The sequence below is a fragment of the Mesoplodon mirus genome (assembly GCF_964341445.2).
Source record: "Mesoplodon mirus genome assembly, chromosome: 17".
Lineage (NCBI taxonomy): Eukaryota > Metazoa > Chordata > Mammalia > Artiodactyla > Ziphiidae > Mesoplodon > Mesoplodon mirus.
The window spans coordinates 49,507,375-49,528,599 of NC_138993.1; the positions used below are offsets into that span (position 1 = coordinate 49,507,375).

Here is a 21,225-nt window from a genome sequence, read left to right on the forward strand (position 1 = left end):
GCCACAACAGTGAGAGGCCCGCGTACCGCAAAAAAAAAGAAAAAAATAATAATTTTTATCAAATATTTCTTAAAAACAATGATACATATTTTCTTACAATGCATTACGGATTTGAAAAAACATTTTTTAACTGCTCTTCCTCTCCCTCTCCAGATACCCTCTCCATCAATGCTTACAACATGGTAAACATCTTTACTTAATTTTCCTAATTTTCCATTAAGAATTCAAATATATATTGAGTGCATTTATACAGTTTTATGAAACAACGTGTTGATAATAGCAAATGTATTGTTAATACATTTAATACATGATAACGGCAGGTATATGATATGCTGTAACATAGATATGATGAATTTATTCAACCATTTCTTTATTGACAGTCACTGCTCCCTTTATTTTACTTTTCACTGCTTGGGGAAATGCTACAATAAAAATCTTCATACAAATATCTTGTGTTATTCAAGTTTATGCTCACTTGCTGTTGTTAATGAACACTCTAAAAATCTCACCAGCTTACCACAACAAGGGTTTGTTTCTAGCTCACATCACTGTCTGGTGCAAGTCAGGTTGTTACTATGAGTTTGCCTCCAATCGTGATTCAGGGCCTCCATGTTATGGTTTCCCTATCTCAGATTTCTTCGTTTCCAGCAGTCCACATGGGAGAGAGCTTGGGAGACAAGGAAAGGTTTATGACAAAGACTGGATGTATGTTAGGACACTTCTGCCCAGATTCCACTGGCTACAACCCAATCATGAGGTCCCAACCTAACTGCAAGGGAGGCTGGGAAATGCAGTCTTCTTGTGTGCCCTAACAGAAACTGGATGAACATTTAGTCAATTTTGCAAATATTTTTATATACAGTAAGTCCCCTACATATGAACGAGTTCCGTTCCAAGAGCGCATTCGTTAAGTGCAATTTGTTTGTAAGTCTAACAAAGTTAGCCTAGGTACCCAACTAACACAATCAGCTATATAGTACTGTACTGTAATAGGTTTATAATACTTTTCACACAAATAATACATAAAAAAAAAACACACAAAAAAAGAAAACATTTTTAATCTTACAGTACAGTACCTTGAAAAGTATGGTAATACAGTACAACAGCAGGCATACAGGGGCTGGCATCGAGGGAACAGGCAAGAAGAGTTACTGACTGGAGGAGGGAGAGGGAGTGGGAGGTGGGAGAGCTGAAGGATCGTCAGCAATAGGAGACGGAGGGCCAGCTGCAATGTCACTCACGCCTGACGTGGGTGGCACAGGTTCTGGCTCCTTGCTGGATTCAATTCTATCTACCCTCTTGAGAACACGATCCAGTGATGTCTGGGTAGTAGCTACTTTTTTTCTCGTCATAGATGACATCCTGGGCTTGAAATAACGATACTGTACTACTGTACTCTATACAGTACTGTACAGTGAAGTACACAAAAGCACAACCACTTGTAGAGGATGCACGCACGTGACAATGTACCCCAGACACGTGAACTAACTTACGCGATTGGACATGCAAACACACGTTCGCATCTTTGAAAGTTCGCAACTTGAAGGTTCGTATGTAGGGGCCTTACTGTATTGGTGGCTTTACTCCAAAGGATGTATTTCTGGACTGAAATTTCTGGGCTGTGAAATTCTATATAATGTGTGTATGTCTATCACTTCGCAAAAAAGGCCATGATAACTCCTATTTCTGTCAGCAGAGTAGGAATATTCAGCACCTTTCTTGCTTTTCTAAATCTCCTTTCCAAAGGTACTAAAAGACTAGAAACTCCACTGACCAGATTCCTGTGTCAACAGGGTCCTGGTTTAACTTCCACCAATGAGAGGCACTCTCACTGAAACTAGAAAAGGTGAAGAAAGCAAGCAGCCTTTATTTCATTCTAACATGTTGACACTTGGCAGAAATGGCCTGTATAGTTGCTTCCAGGTGACACCCTGCATTCTGCAGAGATTACTGGAAGGGGCTTTCCCTGAAATTCCTGCACTACCAGATTTTCTAAAAGCCAGCAATGATTTCTCCTGACTTGTTCCCTCAGTCTTTCTGACAGTTTAGTGAACATCTCATTTCTTGTATAAAATCTCCTCCTACTTGAAATATTTAAAGCAATTTGTTTCCAGACTAAGTACTAACTTATACATCAACCTAGCATTTGTCTTTTATCTTTGTTTATGACCCATTTTTTCCCACATATAATTTTTTAATTCTTACATTTCAAATATATTTGTTTTATGTTATAGCTGTGGTGTTGCTGCTTCCCAAGCCTTAGTTAACATAAATATTCTATAAAACGTCTAATTTCTCTTTTATAGTTAAATCATTAATTCATCTGGAACTTACTTTCGCATGCGTTGAGACTGCTAGCATCATTTATTAAATTAATCCTGTTTTCTCACCCAACTGAAATATCATCTTTGTCCCAAATATCTTGATCTATTTCTAGGCCACTTAGTCTATTCCAGTGATCTGTTTATTTTCCTGAGCAATGCCATACAGTGTTGATTGCTGTGGTTTTATAAAATATTTTAACAACTGTTTTATAAATCTAAATTCAAAAGAGACCATCTAACACAATAACTTGTGTTACCAGGTTAACTCAGTTGTACATAAACTCAGAATAAAATTTATTTTTCTATGTCTGTGCACATATTTGAACTTTCTACAAATATTAATAACAGAAACATCTGAATGCTTGGCTAAAATAAGGGAGCAATGACCAATCCTAACCTGATTCCAAATGTTGGAGAAGGAGCAGCCTCACTCTTCTGATTGCTTTCATAATAAATGAATGTTATAAAATTGAATTTGTAAAGTAACATTATCCTAATCAAATACTACTTTTGTCATTCATATATACTTTATATATAAAACTATAAAGGACTCTATGTATAAGAGTTTGTTTAGAGAGGCGGAGTCAAGATGGCTGTGTGGGAAGACGAAGAGTTAGCGTTTCCCCACAACTAGGGTGCCTGCCGGCCGCTGGTGGGGGACTCTGATGCCCAAGAAGACGCGAGGAACCCCAAAGTGAACTGGTAGGATGAAGGGGGACTGAGGGTAGAGGAGAAGTGGAGGCCAGACAGGATCGGCACCCCTGAAGCTGGGGAGATCAGGAGAGGAGGCGGGAGGGGCCCTCCAGGAGGAACGGAAGAGGAGTGGAGAGGTTGATTGCCCCGCCCACTCAGGCCAGGGGAGCCTGCTGAGCTGCCAGGCTGGTCCCCTGCCCTCCAAGGTCCTTCCCAGCCCCAACCGAATTGGTCCTAGGGGCATAGAAGGGAGGCTGGGGAGATCAGGAGAGGCAGGCAGCACAGGCCCTTGCAGGCTGGAGGAGCAGGAGAGGAGAGGAGGGCGTTTGCCCCGCCTACTCAAGCCCAGGAAGCCTGCTGGGCTCCCAGGTGAGGTCCCCTGCCCTCTGAGACCAGGGGTGGGGGGCACGCCTCAGCCTCTTCTGTTCCTTGAGCCTAAGCCCCACCCTCCATAACCCCCAGGGCCTTTTCCAGCCCTGTGGGTCCTGAGCATTGGCCCCGCCCACCACCCAAAACTCGCCCTTGCTTAGGCCCCACCCTCCACAGCCAAGGCCTCCCCCCCTTCTTTTTTCTTTTCTTTTCCCTCCTCTTTTTTACTACTGTGGTACTGACGTACCTTCCGCTTGTTGATTCATATTTTTATATTCTTCCTAACATATCTGTTAGTTTCCCAGTCTAATTTTATTTTTTACTTTGTTACTGTTTTTTTTTCTTTTTCTTTTTCTTTTTTCTGCCCCACACACATTGAGGGATCTTGGTTCACGAGCTGGAGGGTTAGGCCAAAGCTCCTGCGGTGGGAGCTCCGAGTCTGAACCACTGGACGAACAGAAAGACCCCAGGGAATATTCACTGGAGGCAGGTCTCACGGAGTTCCTCATCTCAGCACCAAGACCCAGCTCTACCCAACAGCCTAAAAATTCCAGTGTTGGAAGCCTCAGGCCAAACAACCAGTAAGACAGGAACACAATCCCATTCATAAAAAAAAAAAAAAAAAAGAGACAGCAAAAAAATATGTCACAGATGAAGGAGCAAGGTAAAAACTTACAAGACCAAATAAATGAACAGGAACCAGGCAACCTACCTGAAAAAGAATTCAGGGTAATGATAATAAAGATGGTCCAGAATCTCAGAAATAGAATGGAGGCACAGATTGAGAACATACAAGAAATGTTTGACAAAGATCTAGAAGAACTAAAGAATAAACAAACAGAGATGAACAGCACAATAACTGAAATAAAAATACACTAGAAGGAATCAATAACAGAATAACTGAGGCAAAAGAACAAAAGTGAGCTGGAAGACAAAACGGTGGAAATAACTCCAAGGAGCAGAATAAAGAAAAAAGAATGAAAAGAATTGAAGACAATCTCAGAGACCTCTGGGACAACACTAAACGCATCAACATTCGAATTATAGGGGTCCCAGAAGAAGAAGAGAAAAAGAAAGTGTCTGAGAAAATATTTGAAGAGATTATAGTCAAAAACTTCCCTAACATGGGAAAGGAAATAGTCACCCAAGTCCAGGAAAAAGAGAGTCCCATACAGGATAAACCCTAGGAAAAACACACCAGGACACCTATTAATCAAACTAGCAAAAATTAAATTCAAGAAAAAAATATTAAAAGCAGCAAGGGAAAAACAACAAATAACATACAAAGGAATCCCCATAAGGTTATCAGCTGATTTTTCAGCAGAAACTCCGCAGGCCAGAAGGGAGTGGCAGGATATACTTAAAGTGATGAAAGAGAAACCTACAACCAAGATTACTCTACCCAGCAAGGATCTCATTCAGTTTCCATGGAGAAGTCAAAAGCTTTTCAGACAAGCAAAAGCTAAGAGAGTTCAGCACCACAAAACCAGCTTTACAACAAATGGTAAAGAAACTTATCTAGGCAGGAAATGCAAGAAAAGAAAAGGACCCACAAAAACAAACCCAAAACAATTAAGAAAATGGTAATAGGAACATACGTATGGATAATAACCTTGAATGTAAATGGATTAAATGCCCCAACCAAAAGACACAGACTGGCTGAATGGATACAAAAACAAGACCCATATATATGCTGTCTACAAGAGACCCACTTCAGACCTTGGAACACATACAGACTGAAAGTGAAGGGATGGAAGAAGACATTCCATGCAAATGGAAATCAAAAGAAAGCTGGAGTAGCAACACTCGTATCAGATAAAATAGATTTTAAAATAAAGACTGTTGGGGCTTCCCTGGTGGCACAGTGCTTAAAAATCCACCTGCCAATGCAGAGGACACGGGTTCGAGCCCTGGTCCGGGAAGATCCCACATGCTGTGGAGAAATTAAGCCCGTGCGCCACAACTACTGAGCCCGAGTGCCACAACTACTGAAGTCTGAGCGCCTAGAGCCTGGGCTCTGCAACAAGGGAAGCCACCGCAACGAGAAGCCCGCGCACCCCAACGAAGAGCCCCCGCTCGCCGCAACTAGAGAAAAGCCCACGTGCAGCAACGAAGACCCACCATGGCCAAAAATAAAATAAATAATATTTTTTTAAAGTAATAAATAAACAAATAAGCTACAAGGATACATTGTACAGCACAGCACAAGGAATATAGCCAATACTTTATAATAACCATAAATGGAGTATAATCTCTAAAAAGTTTGAATTACCATGTTGTACATCTGAAACTAATATTGTAAATCAACTATACATCAATAAAAAAATGAATGCTAAAAAAGAAGAGTTTGTTTATAAAATGGGTAACATTACCAGTAATTTTTAAAACTATTGGTCTAATACATAAACTTGTGCTGCTTTTAATATCATTCAACTGTTTGTCTGATTTATTTTTCATTAAGATATAATTCACATACCACAGAGTTCTTCACCCTTTAAAGTTTCCAATTCAGTGGCTCTTAGTACATTCACAAAGTGTGCAGCGATCACCACTTTGTAATTCCTGTTTGTCTGATTTTCTTTTTTATTATTTAAAAAAATGGAAAACCAAAAGTGTAATTTTCATTCAATAAAAATCATTTGATCCTTAGGCAGTTTTGTTGCAGAAAGTAAAATCCATGATTTTAGAATGATGGTAGCAATTCATCAACCAAGTAATCAGTTTTCACACAGTTTCAATAACTGCAGCAATTTCCTTGAACTGTCTGTAGAAATTCTGGAGAGAAAGGGGAAAAACAATATTAATTTTGCTTTTAGAGGCTGTTTAAGTAGTTCTTTTAATTATATCTAACCAGCAGAGGCTCTAGAACATATTAAGTTTGCATTTTAATGTTACTTCCTCAACTATTATTATTCGAAAGTTACTATAAGAAACAAACAGGTGTAATTTGGTGCAAGCAAAAATACTACTGTAGAGTTGGATAATTAGCTCATAAATAAACTTTTCAAAAGCATCCAACAAAGTTCTTTGAGATCACAACAGAAAGATTTATTAAATGCCCAGCACTGTCCTCAACAATGAAGACTTTAAAAAAATGACAGATTGGTTCCCAGGCTCCGAACCACTTTTAATTCAGTGAAAGACTGCATTTCAGGGTGATAGGGGCTGTCTTGTCAGTTATACTAAGAGAGACCCAACACTGACAGTGGCTTACATGGTAGAAACGTATTTCTCTTTCAATTAAAAACTAAGCTGGTATGGTAGTTCTCCTGTAGAAGTCATCAGATAAAACATCAGATAAAAAAGGGATCAAATTCTGTTTTCCTTTCTTATCCTCTACTTGCCGAGAAGTAGGAAGCAAATCTGATATACTCTAATGATTTACATCCTTGTATTTTCCCTCTTCTTTGGACTTAATTCTCTATTTTGCTACTTAAAAGAGTATCTGTATTTTGTTTTAACTCATATGTAAGTTTATTATGAAACGAAGGAGGAAGTAACCATTTCTTAAAAAATATATACTCATGATGGTAATTTCTGCTACTAGAAAGATAAAAGTCAAAAGATCAAAGAATGCTCCTTGGCGCTCAGTCCTATAATGTGACTGACTAACAGGCTCTGTTTGCCTGGTTAGCTGTAAGCCACGTAAAAACTACCTTTAAAAGAGCTGCCCCATCTGTGATCTTTTACTATGAGAAAAAAATTTTAAGAGGTGGAATCAGGGAGCAAAAATGCGGCAAAGAAAAATAAGAATTAGGCCAGTATTATGAATTACAAAAGGACTGAAATCTATATTCCTTTTTGAAGTAGATTTGGTCTTTATGTTCAGTTGAAAGCTACTCACATATCACAATACACTACATTTATTTCCTTTCAACCAAGTCCTAGTTTGCTTCCAAGACACCATTTAGCATTAAAAATAATGAATCTGTGACCCTTTTTTGTTCTACAGCAGACACAGCTGTTCTAAAAAAAGGAATCAAAAGGAGAGAAAAATCCTTAAAATGTAATTTGTAAAACAGAACTACAATATAAACCACAAATCTCACTTCTGGATATATATCCAAAGGAAATAAAATCACTACCTCAAAAAGATATCTGCACTCCCACATTCAATGCAGCATTACTCACAATAGCAAGGTATGGAAACAACCCAAGTGTCTGTTGACAGATGAATGGATAAAGAAAATGTGGTGTGTATATACACACAACAGTATACTATTCATCCTTTAAAAAGAAGGAAATCCTGCTATTTTTGACAACATGGGTGAACCTGGAGGACATTATGCTAAGTAAAATAAGCCAGACACAGAAAGACAATACTGCATGATCTCACTTATATGTGGAATCTAAAAAAATTGGAATTCATGGTAACAGAGAGTATGCTATAAGAAAGAATTCATATCTGTTCACTCACCAAAAGGATCAAAACAAACAAAAACAAAACTCTAAGGCCAGTTAAACTAGCCAAAGACAAAGCATTTCCCTGTATGTACATTGAAAAGAAAATGATTTCTCATCCACCCCCTTTCTTCCTTTCTTGCTTACAGAAAAGAGGTAGAATAATATATAAAATATTGGATACTAAAAATAATAATAATAATATATATAACATGATTCTATAAATAAACTATTGAGTTACTCTAATCCCTAGCAGATAAAATTAGCCATCAAGTACTAGTGGTCTGCTCTACATTTTGTAAACATTATTACTCAGAAAATTCAGGGTCGATACTGTTCAAAGGTAAGATTCATTTAGCTTAATCACTCTTGAATATTAAGCCTAAGAAGAATAAAACAGTTAAATGCAAAGTAAATATCCTGCTAGAAAAGATGCAAATTTCTTAAACACACTCACAGATGAGTCCTTGAAAGTGATGGAGTGTCAGTATACAAATTCAGCATATTATATTGAAAATAATTTATCAAATTCCCAAATAAAGCAAATCCAGATCTTTTGTATGTAAAGCACATCAAAACAATTGCAAATAAAAACAGTTAAAATTTTATCTTGAAAAAGATTTTATGTATCTTTTTAAGCAGTAATTACAGAACAATGGCTAAACTGAATGTGGTTTATCACAAACCTGAAACTGTGGAATTGTCATTTCGAAGGACTTGTTCTTTACTTGGCCTGAATGATCTGCCACTTTGAGCATCACTGCAACATAAGGATACTTAAGTGATCTGCAGCTGTCTGAGCTCACAGCCATACCCAGCTTCCACTGAAAATCTATTAGCTGTAATGAAACGGTACACAATACACCAGTTATAATATTGCCCTGAATGCAGATATTTATTCAGTTTTACTCCTCTCCTATTCAAGTTTTAATTTCAAGGCCAGTCAGAATAAAAGAAAATATCTTCATTTTAATATTGTTAGGGGGATATAATAATCAAATGAACACAGAGAGAGGCAATAAAGGATAAAAACAGGGTTGGAAAACAACATTGTCATAATTACAAAAGGGAAAAAACAAAAGTCTCCACCTGATGTGTTATGGAGGTAGATACGGCAGTACTGGTTTTCTTTTCATTTTGCTCCTGTACTTAAGGGGACTCCAAACATTTTGGACCATCTCTTATCTCATTTTCCTGTTCCACATATGCCTTTCCCCATTCCACAACCCAAATGTCCTAAAATGGAAGATGAGTTATATACCATCTTCATATTTGATTGAGGCATACATGGGAACCATACCAGTTTCTTTCCTCACCACAGTCCTTGACCTGAAACCTTACACTATTGGGGAAGGTGGTTTTAGATTTCATCACTGTTGATGATGGATACCTGCCACGTGATGTGCTATGCAGTTTACATGTATTTCATGCCTCACTGAATCATCATAACATTATAGGCTATTATTTCCATTTTGCAGGTGACAAAACTGAATTTCAAAGAGCTTACACATAATATGCACAAAGTCACACATTTCTGGACTCATAACTGAAACCAAAGTCTGTTTGACTCCAATGATTACATGCTTATTGACTACTGGCTGCCTCAATACCTTCTAGCTAATTCTTTTCAATGATTGTTCAGTGTTGCCATGGCATAAAACAGGACTGGATAAATGCAGCCCTTAATACTGAGTTTAAAACATAAGACAATAAATGGAGGAATTTTGTGTCTTGTTCCCAAAGCTTCGGAAGATATGTAGTACCTAGCAGGCACTCACAAAAAATACCTGTCTACTGACTGATACCTTTTGCTACCAAATGAATGCTTACTGGGCAAATAGCTTTACGTATTAATAAAAAAAATTTTATAAAAGGTGAGATTAGTGTAAGGACCAAAATTTCCTCCTGTCTTCAGACTGGCGTTAGACGAACCAGCTACAGCATGAAGGCCAGGCTGGTCCCGATAAAAGGTTAACATCTTTGATAAGTAAAAAGATTGTATAGGGCTTCCCTGGTGGCGCAGTGGTTGAGAGTACGCCTGCCGATGCAGGGGACACGGGTTCGTGCCCCCGTCCAGGAGGGTCTCACATGCCGCGGAGCGGCTGGGCCCGTGAGCCATAGCCGCTGAGCCTGCGTGTCCGGAGCCTGTGCTCCGCAATGGGAGAGGCCACAGTGAGAGGCCCGCGTACGGCAAAAAAGGAAAAAAAAAAGATTGTATAGGTACTTTTTAAATGAAAGTTTCCCATACAAAAATAGAGAAAGGATAGTAGGTTAATAAGAAAAGAACTACAAACAGCTAATAAGCATATGGAAAGGAAACAGGGAAATGCAAATTTAAACCACAAAGAGATACCACTACACACCTACCAAAATGGCAAAATTTTAAGTCTGATGATTCTAAAACTGGCAAGAAAGGATGTATCACAGTGCTATTGATGGAAGTCTAAATTGGGCCAATCTTTCGGAAAATTGGCTTTACTTAAACTGCAGTTACGCATATCCAGTGATCCAGTGATTCAATTATTAGGGATATAACCTAGAAAAACAGTATGCTTGGGGCTTCCCTGGTGGCGCAGTAGTTAAGAATCTACCTGCCAATACAGGGGACAGGGGTTCGAGCCCTGGTCCGGGAGGATCCCACATGTCACAGAGCAACTAAGCCCGTGTGCCACAACTACTGAGCCTGCGCTCTACAGCCTGCGTGCCACAACTACTGAAGCCCGTGCACCTAGAGCCCGTGCTCTGAAACAAGAGAAGCCACTGCATTGAGAAGCCCGCACACCACAATGAAGAGTAGCCCCTGCTCGCTGCAACTAAAGAGAGCCCGCGCGCAGCAATGAACACCCAAAGCTGCCAAAAATGAATTAATTTTTAAAAAAGGAAAACAGGATGCTTATGTGAGAATGTTCCTAGCAGCTATATTCAAAATAGCCCTAACCTATAAACAACCCAGATGTTCATCAGTAATTAAATGGACAAATGAAATGCTGTACAGCAATGAAAATGAATGAACTGCAGCTACACTTAACACCAAAAATCCTGAAAGAAACAAGTCAAAGTTATGCGATTCCATGCACTTAAACTTGAGAAACAGGAAATATAATACTGTTTAGGGATGCATACACAGATGGCAAAACTATAAAAAGAAGCAAGAATATGACTATCACAAAAGGATAATTATTACCTCTAGGGAGGAGGGTGGGAGAGAGACGATTGAGAAGGGGCATGTGGTGGGCTTCTGGAATACTGGTAATGTTCGATTTCTTGAGTTTTGATTGTAGTGACACAGATGTCCACCTTTAAATTACCCACTTTTTTGGTAACTATTTGAGGGGATGGAGGTTAACTAGATGTACTGTGGTAATCATTTTGCAGTATATGTATGTCAAGTCATTATGCAGAGCTGTATTTCAATTATATCTCAATAAAGCTGGAAAAAGTAAAATTATTCATTAAACAGTCCAAATGTTATGCACGTTTTATTATAGATGTTATCTTGCACATATAGCAGGGGGAGGGGAGGATATGTCAGTGAGCTCCACATTTCTGGTTGAAAGGAAAAATTTATTTAGGCTAGGTGATCAAAGGAAAGCTTCAGAGGAGACAGAGATCAGTTTTGAAGAATAACAGAACTGAAATTGAGAGGAAAAAATTGTGTTTTATTTATATATTCCATAAATACACACCTAGCAAAGAATAAGTGCTTAATAAATATTAAGCTGAACCAACCAGAGATAAAAGTAGTTTGTGGGCCTCCCTGGTGGCGCAGTGGTTGAGAGTCCGCCTGCCGATGCAGGGGATACGGGTTCGTGCCCCGGTCTGGGAGGATCCCATATGCCGCGGAGCGGCTGGGCCCGTGAGCCATGGCCGCTGGGCCTGCGCATCCGGAGCCTGTGCTCCGCAACGGGAGAGGCCACGACAGTGAGAGGCCCGCATACCGCAAAAAGAAAAAAAAAAAAAAAAAAAAAGTAGTTTGTATCTGGCTGAGGGATAGAGCACACTGTCTCAAAGTGAAAGGCTCTTATAAGGAAGTATGGAAAATAAGGCTGACAAGAGATCAAGAATCAAGAGGCCAGTAATTTTTTGCAAATTGTACAAGTTTTCAGAATACTCTCATTTACAGTGGACCCTTAAACGATGTGGGTTTGAACTGCAGGGATCCACTTATACACAGATACTTTTCAATAGTAAATACTACAGTACTCCACGGTCTGCAGTTGGTTGAATCCACATGTATGCAGAGGAACCTAGGATATGGAGGGCCGACTATGAATTATACACAGATTAATCCCTGTGCTGTTCAAGGGTCAACTCAATTTTATCTTACTATGAAAAACATTATAAGTCATTTAAACTTTTCCTGTTGGCAATGGGTAATCACTGAAAGTTTCTGAGTTCAGAGAAAGGTATGAAGTATTGATTTAAAAATATTCATCTGATGGCTGCAGAATACAATAACCCAGGTACGAGGTTTTAGGTGCCAGAACTAAGGTGGTGACAAGTAGGATTAAGCTGATCCTATGAAGAATGGATCACTAGGTCTTGATGATCATCTACAGTTAAGGGAGGTATCAAAGACAACTATAAAATTTTGAGCCCAGATGACTGGGAGAATATATCATATATGAATCAGGACTTTTTATATTTTAAGGCCAAAAGTATTATCAAGAAGTGATAATTAACCTATATAAGAAAAGAATCTAAAAAAGAATGAATATATGTATAACTGAATCACTTTGCTGTACACCTGAAACTGACACAACATTGTAAATCAACTATACTCCAATAAAATTTTTTTAAAGTGATGAGGAATATCTAAATAGGAATGTTTAATAAGTGGATAAAAATTCAAGAACAGAATTCATGGAAGTTCATGATTAGAGATATAGTTTTATATCAGTTCAATGGTGATATTCAAGAAAGTAACAACACTTTTTAAACATATTTGGCCCATACAACTTTTTGATGCAAGAAGTTCCATTTTTACTGTCCATAGTAAAATGGGAGATAAAACATTGCTTATTTTACTCTAAAAGTATGATATAAAATTCTGCATTATCCAGAACATTTCAAGCAGAAAAGCAATTAAGGAACACGATGTTGGAATTCACTGACCATTACAATGGTTTAACTGGCAGGTGGGGAAATTGGGAGAGCTGCGATTTACTGTGCAAAGTTGGTATTCATGAGTACAAGAGCTGGGATTAGGTTTATGGGATGAGAAATTCCCAAATTCTGAACTGAACATTTAAATGCAAATTATCAATAAAAGCAAACCTTCTAATAAGTGTGGTTGAGCCTTAAACAGGAATTAACTACAGAGGAGATTTTTAAAAGAATAAAAAAAGAAAAACCAAAAAAATCAGAACAGGGCGAACATCACTATGGAGAATATTAAGAATGAAATAAGAATGAAGTAGCCTCAAAATTTTTGTAGAATCAAGAAAATGATTTAAAAAGAAAAATGTACAGAGAAAAAAAGCTAGTAGTAAAAAAACATAGGAATAACCAGAAGTAAAATGAATACAAAGAAGAAAAATAATCAGAAAGCAAGTATAAATTAAGAGGTAAACAAAGAAATTAGCTGTAGTCTGTCACACTAAAAATAGTTGATATGGTGGCTGAAGTTACTGGTAACATAAAAACATCACTATAAAAACTGTCTACATAGAAAAAAATTTTTAAGACCATTTCAGTTTAAATTTAATTTTTATTTTTCAAAACATAACATAGGAGAAAATTTTTTAAAAATCGTACAAAACTCCATCATCTTAAAAACTATGTTCATATTCCTGTGTCCCCATTTCTAGTCTTTATATGCAATTTTTATAGCTAGAGTCACAAAATACACACTTCTATGTTCTCTCCTTTTTTAAATGAAAGTTTTCTAATGGAAAGAATGTTAAGCATTCTGCACACATTAATCTCTCCCAAAGTACTACGAGGAAAAGACTGATTAAACTCATCCCAGGACACAACACTAATAGAGCTGGTATTCAACCCCAAATTTGTCTGATTCCACATTCCATGCCTTTTTCATTATGCCTAGCTGCAACATGACTACCATTCAGAATTAAACCAAGTCCTAATAGGTCAAGAAAGTAGACAGGTCTGGGACAGGGCAAGAGTGTTTAGGATCTTCTAAATGCTAGGCCTGAACTGTCCAATATAGTAGCCACTAGCCAACTGTGACTATTTAAATTAATTTAAAATGAATAAAAGATTCAGTTCCTCAGTTGGACTAGCCACGTACAAAGTGCTCAAGAGCCATGTGTGGCTAGTGCTACCATACTGGATAGTGCCAACAGAGAACATTTCCATCATCGTAGAAAGTTCTATTGGACAGTGCTGTGCTAAACTCTGTGCTTCGAACCTTGTATCTGCAGATATTGATTATGGCATGAGTTATTAGCAAACTTCTTGAAAATTCATATTAGCTCTAGCCTAAGTGGACCACTTTTGCTAAGTCATTAGCCTTTCTCATCTTGCTTAATGGCACCTTCATCCATGCTTTGATTTTCTTCATAGCACTTAACGGTTTCTAAAATTATGTTAACTTATTCATCCCCTGTGTCCCCAAGGAAATGGCATTATGAATCTAGTTACTACTGAATCTATTAGAACGTTATCTGATAGAAAGTGAATATTCACATAAGTATCTGTTGAACGGTTTAGAAGTTCTGGGGTATGTGGTAACTGGTCTCCAAAGATAGCCTCCAGCAATTAATTCCACCCGGCTCTGTAAGTACACAAGTACACGTCACTCCTCACATCTAGTCAGAAGCAGCCGCATAGCACAGGGAGATCAGCTTGGTGCTTTGTGACCGCCTGGACGGGTGGGATAGGGAGGGTGGGAGGGAGGGAGACGCAAGAGGGAAGAGATATGGGAACATATGTATATGTATAACTGATTCACTTTGGTATAAAGCAGAAACTAACACACCATTGTAAAGCAATTATACTCCAATAAAGATGTAAAAAACAAAACAAAAACAAACAAACAAAGAAGTGGAGCTTATTTTCTCTCTGCACAAATCTGAGCTGTCCCTGTGATTGTTTTGACAAGTAGAATATGGCAGAAGAGGTGTTCTGGAATCTTTGAGCCTAGGCCTTGGGAGAACTGGAAGTGTGTCCTTCCTTCTTCATGGAATGCTGGCTCTTGGGACTCTCCTTCTTGGAACCCAGCCACCATGATGTGAGCACCCACATGAAGGAGAACCAAGTCATGCCAATGATCAGCTCTAGCTCAGCTCACAGCCCAAGTCATGACTAGCATGTGAGCGAGCCCTCTTCACTTCCACCCAGCTAAGGCTCCTAGATGACTGAAGGCTCCTAGATGACTGAAGCCCCAGCTGACATGTTGAGGAGTAGAAACCACCACCCAGCTAAGCCCAGTTAACCCAAAGACTCATGAGAGACAATTAAACAACTGTTTTAAGTCACTAAGTTTAGGGTGGTTCGTTATGCGGTGACAGATAACTAAAACAGAGCAAACACAACTAGCTGAAAATAGCTTTGTTAATAAACTTACCACGATATACGATTTATCAAAAATGAATTCTCAGAACTATACAATCTGAACTATATTGGTTTATAGAAATTGTAGCAAATACAAATCACCAAAACAATGTTTCATATTAGGTTAGTGTTAATACCACCAGTAAAAATAAGACAGAAACGAAAGCGTTTCCCATTAAACACAATCACTACTAGTAAGTTCACAGTTCTACTGCCATGCAGCACAAAACAGTATCAGCTTTCCTCAAAATGGTTTTTAATCCTCATTTCTTTTCTGATGACCCCCATTTTCTAAGTGACTCAGGTTTGAAACTTCAGTCAACTTTGATTTTTCTCTCTCCCTTACCCAAAACACTTATGAATCGCTAGGTACTCAAGATTTTATTTCGGCCAATGCCACTGACATATATTCCCTTCTTCCCAATCTCACCGTTACAAAGCCTTTTAAAAAGCTTGCCTTCAATTTTACTGCAGTTTCTTGCCTAGAGTCCTCCTCAGTTCCAATCCACAGGGTGGACTCTAAACACTACTTATAAATTTACCAAATCTAATATCACAGGTCAAAAACCAGTAATGTCTTCTGCCTCAGGAACTAGTTAACCCTTCCCCTAGCACTTAACTCATCTCACAGCATAGTCCCAAACAGCTTTCCCACTCGTGCTCAAGCTGGACCGCATCCTCTCTTTAAATTATCTTTCAGTCTTCAAACCTTTGCTCATGCTGCTCATTCCTCTTGGAATACAACTCTCAAACATCTAGTTAAAATTCAAAACTCCTCTCAAATTCTACTTGCTCTGTAAAGTCTTTCCTCGTTTACTCAACTTTTCTATGAATGGTCACGTCACTTCTTACACCCCAGCACTTAGAACATTCTGGCTTGAAGAGTAGTCATCTGTGGATCTGTCTCCCTCCCCCACCATCTACTAGACTGTAAACTCCCTGAGGGGAGTTCATACATACTTACATGACTTGTAGCACCCAAAAGGTCACACAGAAGAACAAAAACAGCCATACGTTTATGAACTATTACACAAACTGTACAAAAACTGAAGTCACTGTCTCATACACAGAAGAGGGAAAATGGCACTAGATATTGTGCGTCAATATACATATTTCTGTTGATTTATACCATAAAACTGGCAAGCAGGAAAACAATAAAATGTGGCAACAATAGAAACAATCATTCACCTATGATAAGGAGTTCTAATTAGACATCTATAAAAAAGAACCGTTGGGCTTCCCTGGTGGCGCAGTGGTTGAGAGTCCGCCTGCCGATGCAGGGGACGCGGGTTCGTGCCCCGGTCCGGGAGGATCCCACATGCCGCGGAGCGGCTGGGCCTGTGAGCCATGGCCGCTGAGCCTGCGCGTCCGGAGCCTGTGCTCCGCAATGGGAGAGGCCACAACAGTGAGAGGCCCACGTACCAAAAAAAAAAAAAAAAAAAAAAAACATATACTACAAACAGAAATGACTTACTGCTAGGTCAAGGCTTTTCCCCCCTACAAGACTGCTGAATACACATAATCATTTTGTCTAGCAATATAATATTTAAAAAACAAATCATGAACTACGAATAAAAAGGTTCAATTTAAGAGTTCCTGGAGGTAAAACTCACAAAAGTGTGAGGTCCCCCTAATGCCTGGGGTGTAGGTGGATGCCTGAGATTTTAACTCAGACTTGTCCACGCTGAGCCTCCAGTAATTCATCAATTATGGTTTAGGTTTTCCTACCCCTAGCACTGGTTTTCACGGAGGTTTCTGTTCCGGTTAAGTTGTGCTTCTCTGTATTCACCTGTCTCTCCAATTTGGGAGACAGGAGTTTGCCCTGTGACCTCACTTTTCTGACTTATCCAAGAAGAACTGTTCATGTTTCAGTCTATTCAGCTTTTCACTTATTTTAAGGCAGAGCAATGACTTCCAAACTCCTTACACACTGGACCAGAAACTGGAAGTCAATCACTTTTTATAATCTTCTTCATAAAAGTTTATTGCATAGATTTATTGCAATGCACTTTACAGTCTACTAATGTTGTAAATGACATCTTTAAAAAAATATTTTTCAACTCTCTGTGTTTGAACTACAAAAAAACAGTGAATCACCTTCCTAAACTCTAATATTATTTCTAATAATCTACTTGTAAATTATCTTGGCTTTTTCTATGTAAACAATCATATAACATGTGAACGACTGCATGGAAGGGATGTGCAGTAGGCTAAATAACAGTGCCCAAAGATGTCCACATTGCAATCCCCAGAAACCAGTGAATATGTTATTTTAACATGACAAAACAGACCTTGTAGATATGACTAAACTAAGGATCTTGATGTAGGGAGGTTTTTCTGTATCATCCAGCTGGGCTTTATAAGAAGGCGGCAGGAGGGTCACAATCAGAGAAGGCAATATGAGGATGCTGGCAGAAAGAGAAGTGATGACAGAAGCAGAGGCTGGAATGATGTGCTTTGAAGACGCAAGTAGATGCCATCGCTAAGGAACACAGGCAGCCTCTAGAAGCTGAAACAGACAACGAAGCAGATTCTCCCTTAAAACCTCCAAAAGGAACACAGCCCTGCTGGCACCTTGGCGTTAGTCCCACAAGACTAATTTCGGATCTCCAGCACTGTAAGAATAAATTTGTGTTGTTTTAAACACACCTCCCCCTACACACACCCCCAAAAGGTTCAACTTTTAAAACCCTATAATCTAGTATAATTCAGTTTCAGGATATCTTACGCAAATAAAAATATGACTTAATGTAAGTATAATAAATGGATAAGATGATTTCTGAGAGATTGAATCAAAGTTATTGAGCAGTAACTCAGAGCAAAGCCAGATAGGGGTTTGACTGCTGAGTTTCCCCCTATCTCCCAGGAATCCTCAAAAACAACAGAAAGGGGGCTTCCCTGGTGGCACAGTGGTTGAGAATCTGCCTGCTAATGCAGGGGACACAGGTTCGAGCCCTGGTCTGGGAGGATCCCACATGCCGCGGAGCAACTAGGTCCGTCAGCCACAACTACTGAGCCTGCGCGTCTGGAGCCTGTGCTCCGCAACAAGAGAGGCCCGCACACCATGATGAAGAGTGGCCCCCACTTGCCACAACTAGAGAAAGCCCTCGTACAGAAACGAAAACCCAACACAGCAAAAATAAATAAATTAATTAATAAACTCCTAGCCCCAACATCTTAAAAAAAATGTAGCTTTATATTTAAAAAAAAAAAATCAGCTGGAGACAGATGTCAGAGAGCAGTCAGAGGACATCTCTCAGCCCCTGTGTTCTCATTATTTATCTCAGCCCTTTCTTATACTTTGTGGTCCTGGGTAACTCCTGTATTTCAAACACTCTAGTTTTAGTACTCTTCTTCTGGGAAGTGTTATAAGCTATTTGCCTAAAAACAGTTTATTGGCTGAAACAGGACAGGAACACTCAGAACAAAGAGACAGTCCTAAGACATACTTAAAAATCAAATTCTTATTCCAAGCATAAAAAAACAGACACTGAAAAGTTAAAGAGGTAAACTCTACTCTCCCTCTTCCACAAACTGCTTTTTAAAGACTTAAGAAAATGTTTGCGCAGCTATCTTTGGAAATTTTGATAATTTCTTCTCTATATATATTACATCCCCAAATACTATGTACCTAGTATCGAATCAACGGCGCTTAATCAAGGAAGAACAATATTTGGGCTGTACTCTTCGGGCTGGAGTGGGTGGGGAAGATTAAATTACAATGGCAGTGGCTACTACCTCAGAAGCCAAGTGGGAGGAGCAATGCAGGGTGGCGGGAGGAAAGGAACGGGCTCACGGACATGGGCCTTGGTTTGGGGGTGAGCTGGGGAAGGCTCACGGTGGCATCGTCCCGCGGCTGACAGAGGCGGGCGGAGGACCAGGTGCAGCCGCCCGCCACTTGTCCAGCCGAGGCCGGCGGAGGCCGCGGAGGGATGGCCACTCACTCACCTGGTTGGTGACCTGAAATGGAAGCAGAAAACACAACTTAGGGAACGATCTTTCTTGCTCCGGAGCCCACTGCCTCGGCTCCTTCCAGGCCAGGTCTTACCTTGGCCTTAGCATCCAGCTGTGGCTCGCTACACCCCTCCATAGCAGCGCCCCGGAATCCCACCACCCACTCAGGTGGAAGCTCCCGGGACCACCACCCCTTCCGCTTCCTCTTCCCGCCCCTCGCGGCCCGTCGCACGCAGCGGACTTGGGGGGAGGAGGGCAGAAACATCTTTGTATACCTCATCCTTAATCTCAATTACACATCAGTTTTATGGAGCCGATCAGTAACAACGGATACACTGTAGAGGAAAAGGTCCGAAAACTGGCAGATACCTTGTGAAGGGAAGGATAGATTATCTTTCGGATGCCGTCGCCCCCTACTTATGCCATGGACGTGGACTCTTCCTGCCTGCAGCCCAAGGCGCCCTTTGAGCGAGCGCAGACTTGTAGCTGCGCAGCGTGGTTGCTCGCCGAGTTTGAAAGCTGCGGGTCAACTACTCCCCCTTCCCCACAGATGTTTGTCCTGCGAGGGAGATGCCAATGGGACCTTTAGTTTCATGATTAACTTCTGTCACTCGGATTCATTTCACTGGCCTAGCTTGGAGGTGGGGTGGGCATGCTTTTTGTTACCCTCCTTCGTGGAGGATAACACGAAGTGCTGGGAGCTTTATAGTCACATAGGCCTGAATCTAAAACCCTCTACCACTCAGCTGTACGCCTTGAGTAAAGGTAGACTTTCTGGAGATCGGCTTTCTAATCTGTAAAACTCAGGCTGTAGATATTTGTCTCACAAGGCTTTATGAAAGGTTTAATGAGATCCCATATGTAAAGCACATAGCAAAGTTCCTGAACATAGCGAGTACTCAATAAATACCAGCTTCTATTATCATCGTCATGATAGTCAGTCCTCAAAAGAAGCCTATAAGTTATCTAGATCACAAATTATCTCCATTTTAAAGTTAAGAAAATGGAAATTCAGGAATGTTAAGCAATATCAGCTAACTAATATATAAAACTTCAAACTCTGGTTTTAATTTACGGTCTGCAATCTAATTTCAGAGAACTCCAGAGGGGTTTAGCGATCCCATTGTACCTGCTGAAATCCTTTTCCAGCTGCCTTGTGCTAATCGAATGTTCTATTTATACTCCAGGCTACTGAAAAATGTGGATGAGTGTGTGTGTGATTGTGTGTGTTGCAGGGGTGTTGGGGGAAGTGGATAGTGGTGGAAATCCACGGGCAGCCTGAGCAACGATGCAGAACGGAGAATAAGCATGATTACTGATGCTAGAATCATAGAGGTTTTAGAGCTTAAAGCAGAGGACGTACCACAGATTGTTAGATTTGGGGCCAAATTTGACGGACCTACATATTTAAAGCAAAACAAAGCAAGTAAGACAAACTCTATCAGAAACTGAGTGGCCATGCATTTAGATAGGTTTTATATGTTCCATATTGTCACTGTCCCACATTCTTCTTTCAGCTCACCTGGCTGAGTCACATATTCACCTGAAAGCTGCACGACATACTTTTTAACCTTTGGCTTAAGGGGAACTTACAGAGTCTCATTTTTAAAATGAGACCTAAATAGATTAAGGGCCTGGCTTATAGAAACACAACAATATTATGTTAGTCGTGATTTCTGACCAGGTGCAGACAATTTTTCATCCATCCTGCAGACAGATGAGACCAAATTGTGTTAAGTTTTGATGTGTCCTTTTTTTTTAAGTTAATTTTTATTTATTTATTTATGTATTTATTTTTGGCTGTGTTGAGTCTTTGTTGTCGCGCGCGGGCTGTCTCTAGTTGCTGTTAGTGGGGGCTCCTCTTCGTTGCGATGTGCGGACTTCTCACTGCGGTGGCTTCTCTTGTTGCAGAGCACGGGCTCTAGGCTCACGGGCTTCCGTAGTTGTGGCTTGTGGGCTTAGTTGC

At 39.8% G+C, this 21,225-nt stretch overlaps 1 protein-coding gene across 5 annotated transcripts; it reads right to left on the minus strand.

Annotated features, from left to right (window-relative positions):
* Positions 1-3: 3 nt before the first annotated feature.
* Positions 4-19,444, minus strand: COMMD6 (COMM domain containing 6). 5 transcript variants are annotated; one of them, XR_014291716.1, is made up of 5 exons: positions 19,354-19,444; positions 19,254-19,265; positions 8,474-8,626; positions 5,863-6,161; positions 4-667 (listed from the first exon to the last, which is right to left on the minus strand). XR_014291716.1 is itself a non-coding variant. In XM_082602079.1 (4 exons), exons 1-4 carry the CDS (start codon positions 19,393-19,395, stop codon positions 6,111-6,113), a joined length of 258 nt encoding a protein of 85 aa, XP_082458205.1. In that variant the 5' UTR covers positions 19,396-19,444; the 3' UTR covers positions 5,804-6,110. The 5 variants fall into 5 exon arrangements, 4 of the variants coding, with proteins under 4 accessions (XP_082458205.1, XP_082458206.1, XP_082458208.1 ...); XM_082602079.1 differs by lacking the exon at positions 4-667 and having other exon boundaries at positions 5,804-6,161; XM_082602080.1 differs by lacking the exons at positions 4-667; positions 19,254-19,265 and having other exon boundaries at positions 5,804-6,161.
* Positions 19,445-21,225: the final 1,781 nt, after the last annotated feature.

What these genes read in the sequence shown, in the direction of transcription:
- COMMD6 (XM_082602079.1), bottom strand. Translation starts at nt 19,395, where the DNA reads ATGGAGGGGTGTAGCGAGCCACAGCTGGATGCTAAGGCCAAG. An exon ending in TGACAATTCCACAGTTTCAG is followed by an intron (nt 6,162 to 8,473) that starts GTTTGTGATAAA and finishes CTTTCTCTCCAG; the next exon opens with AATTTCTACAGACAGTTCAA.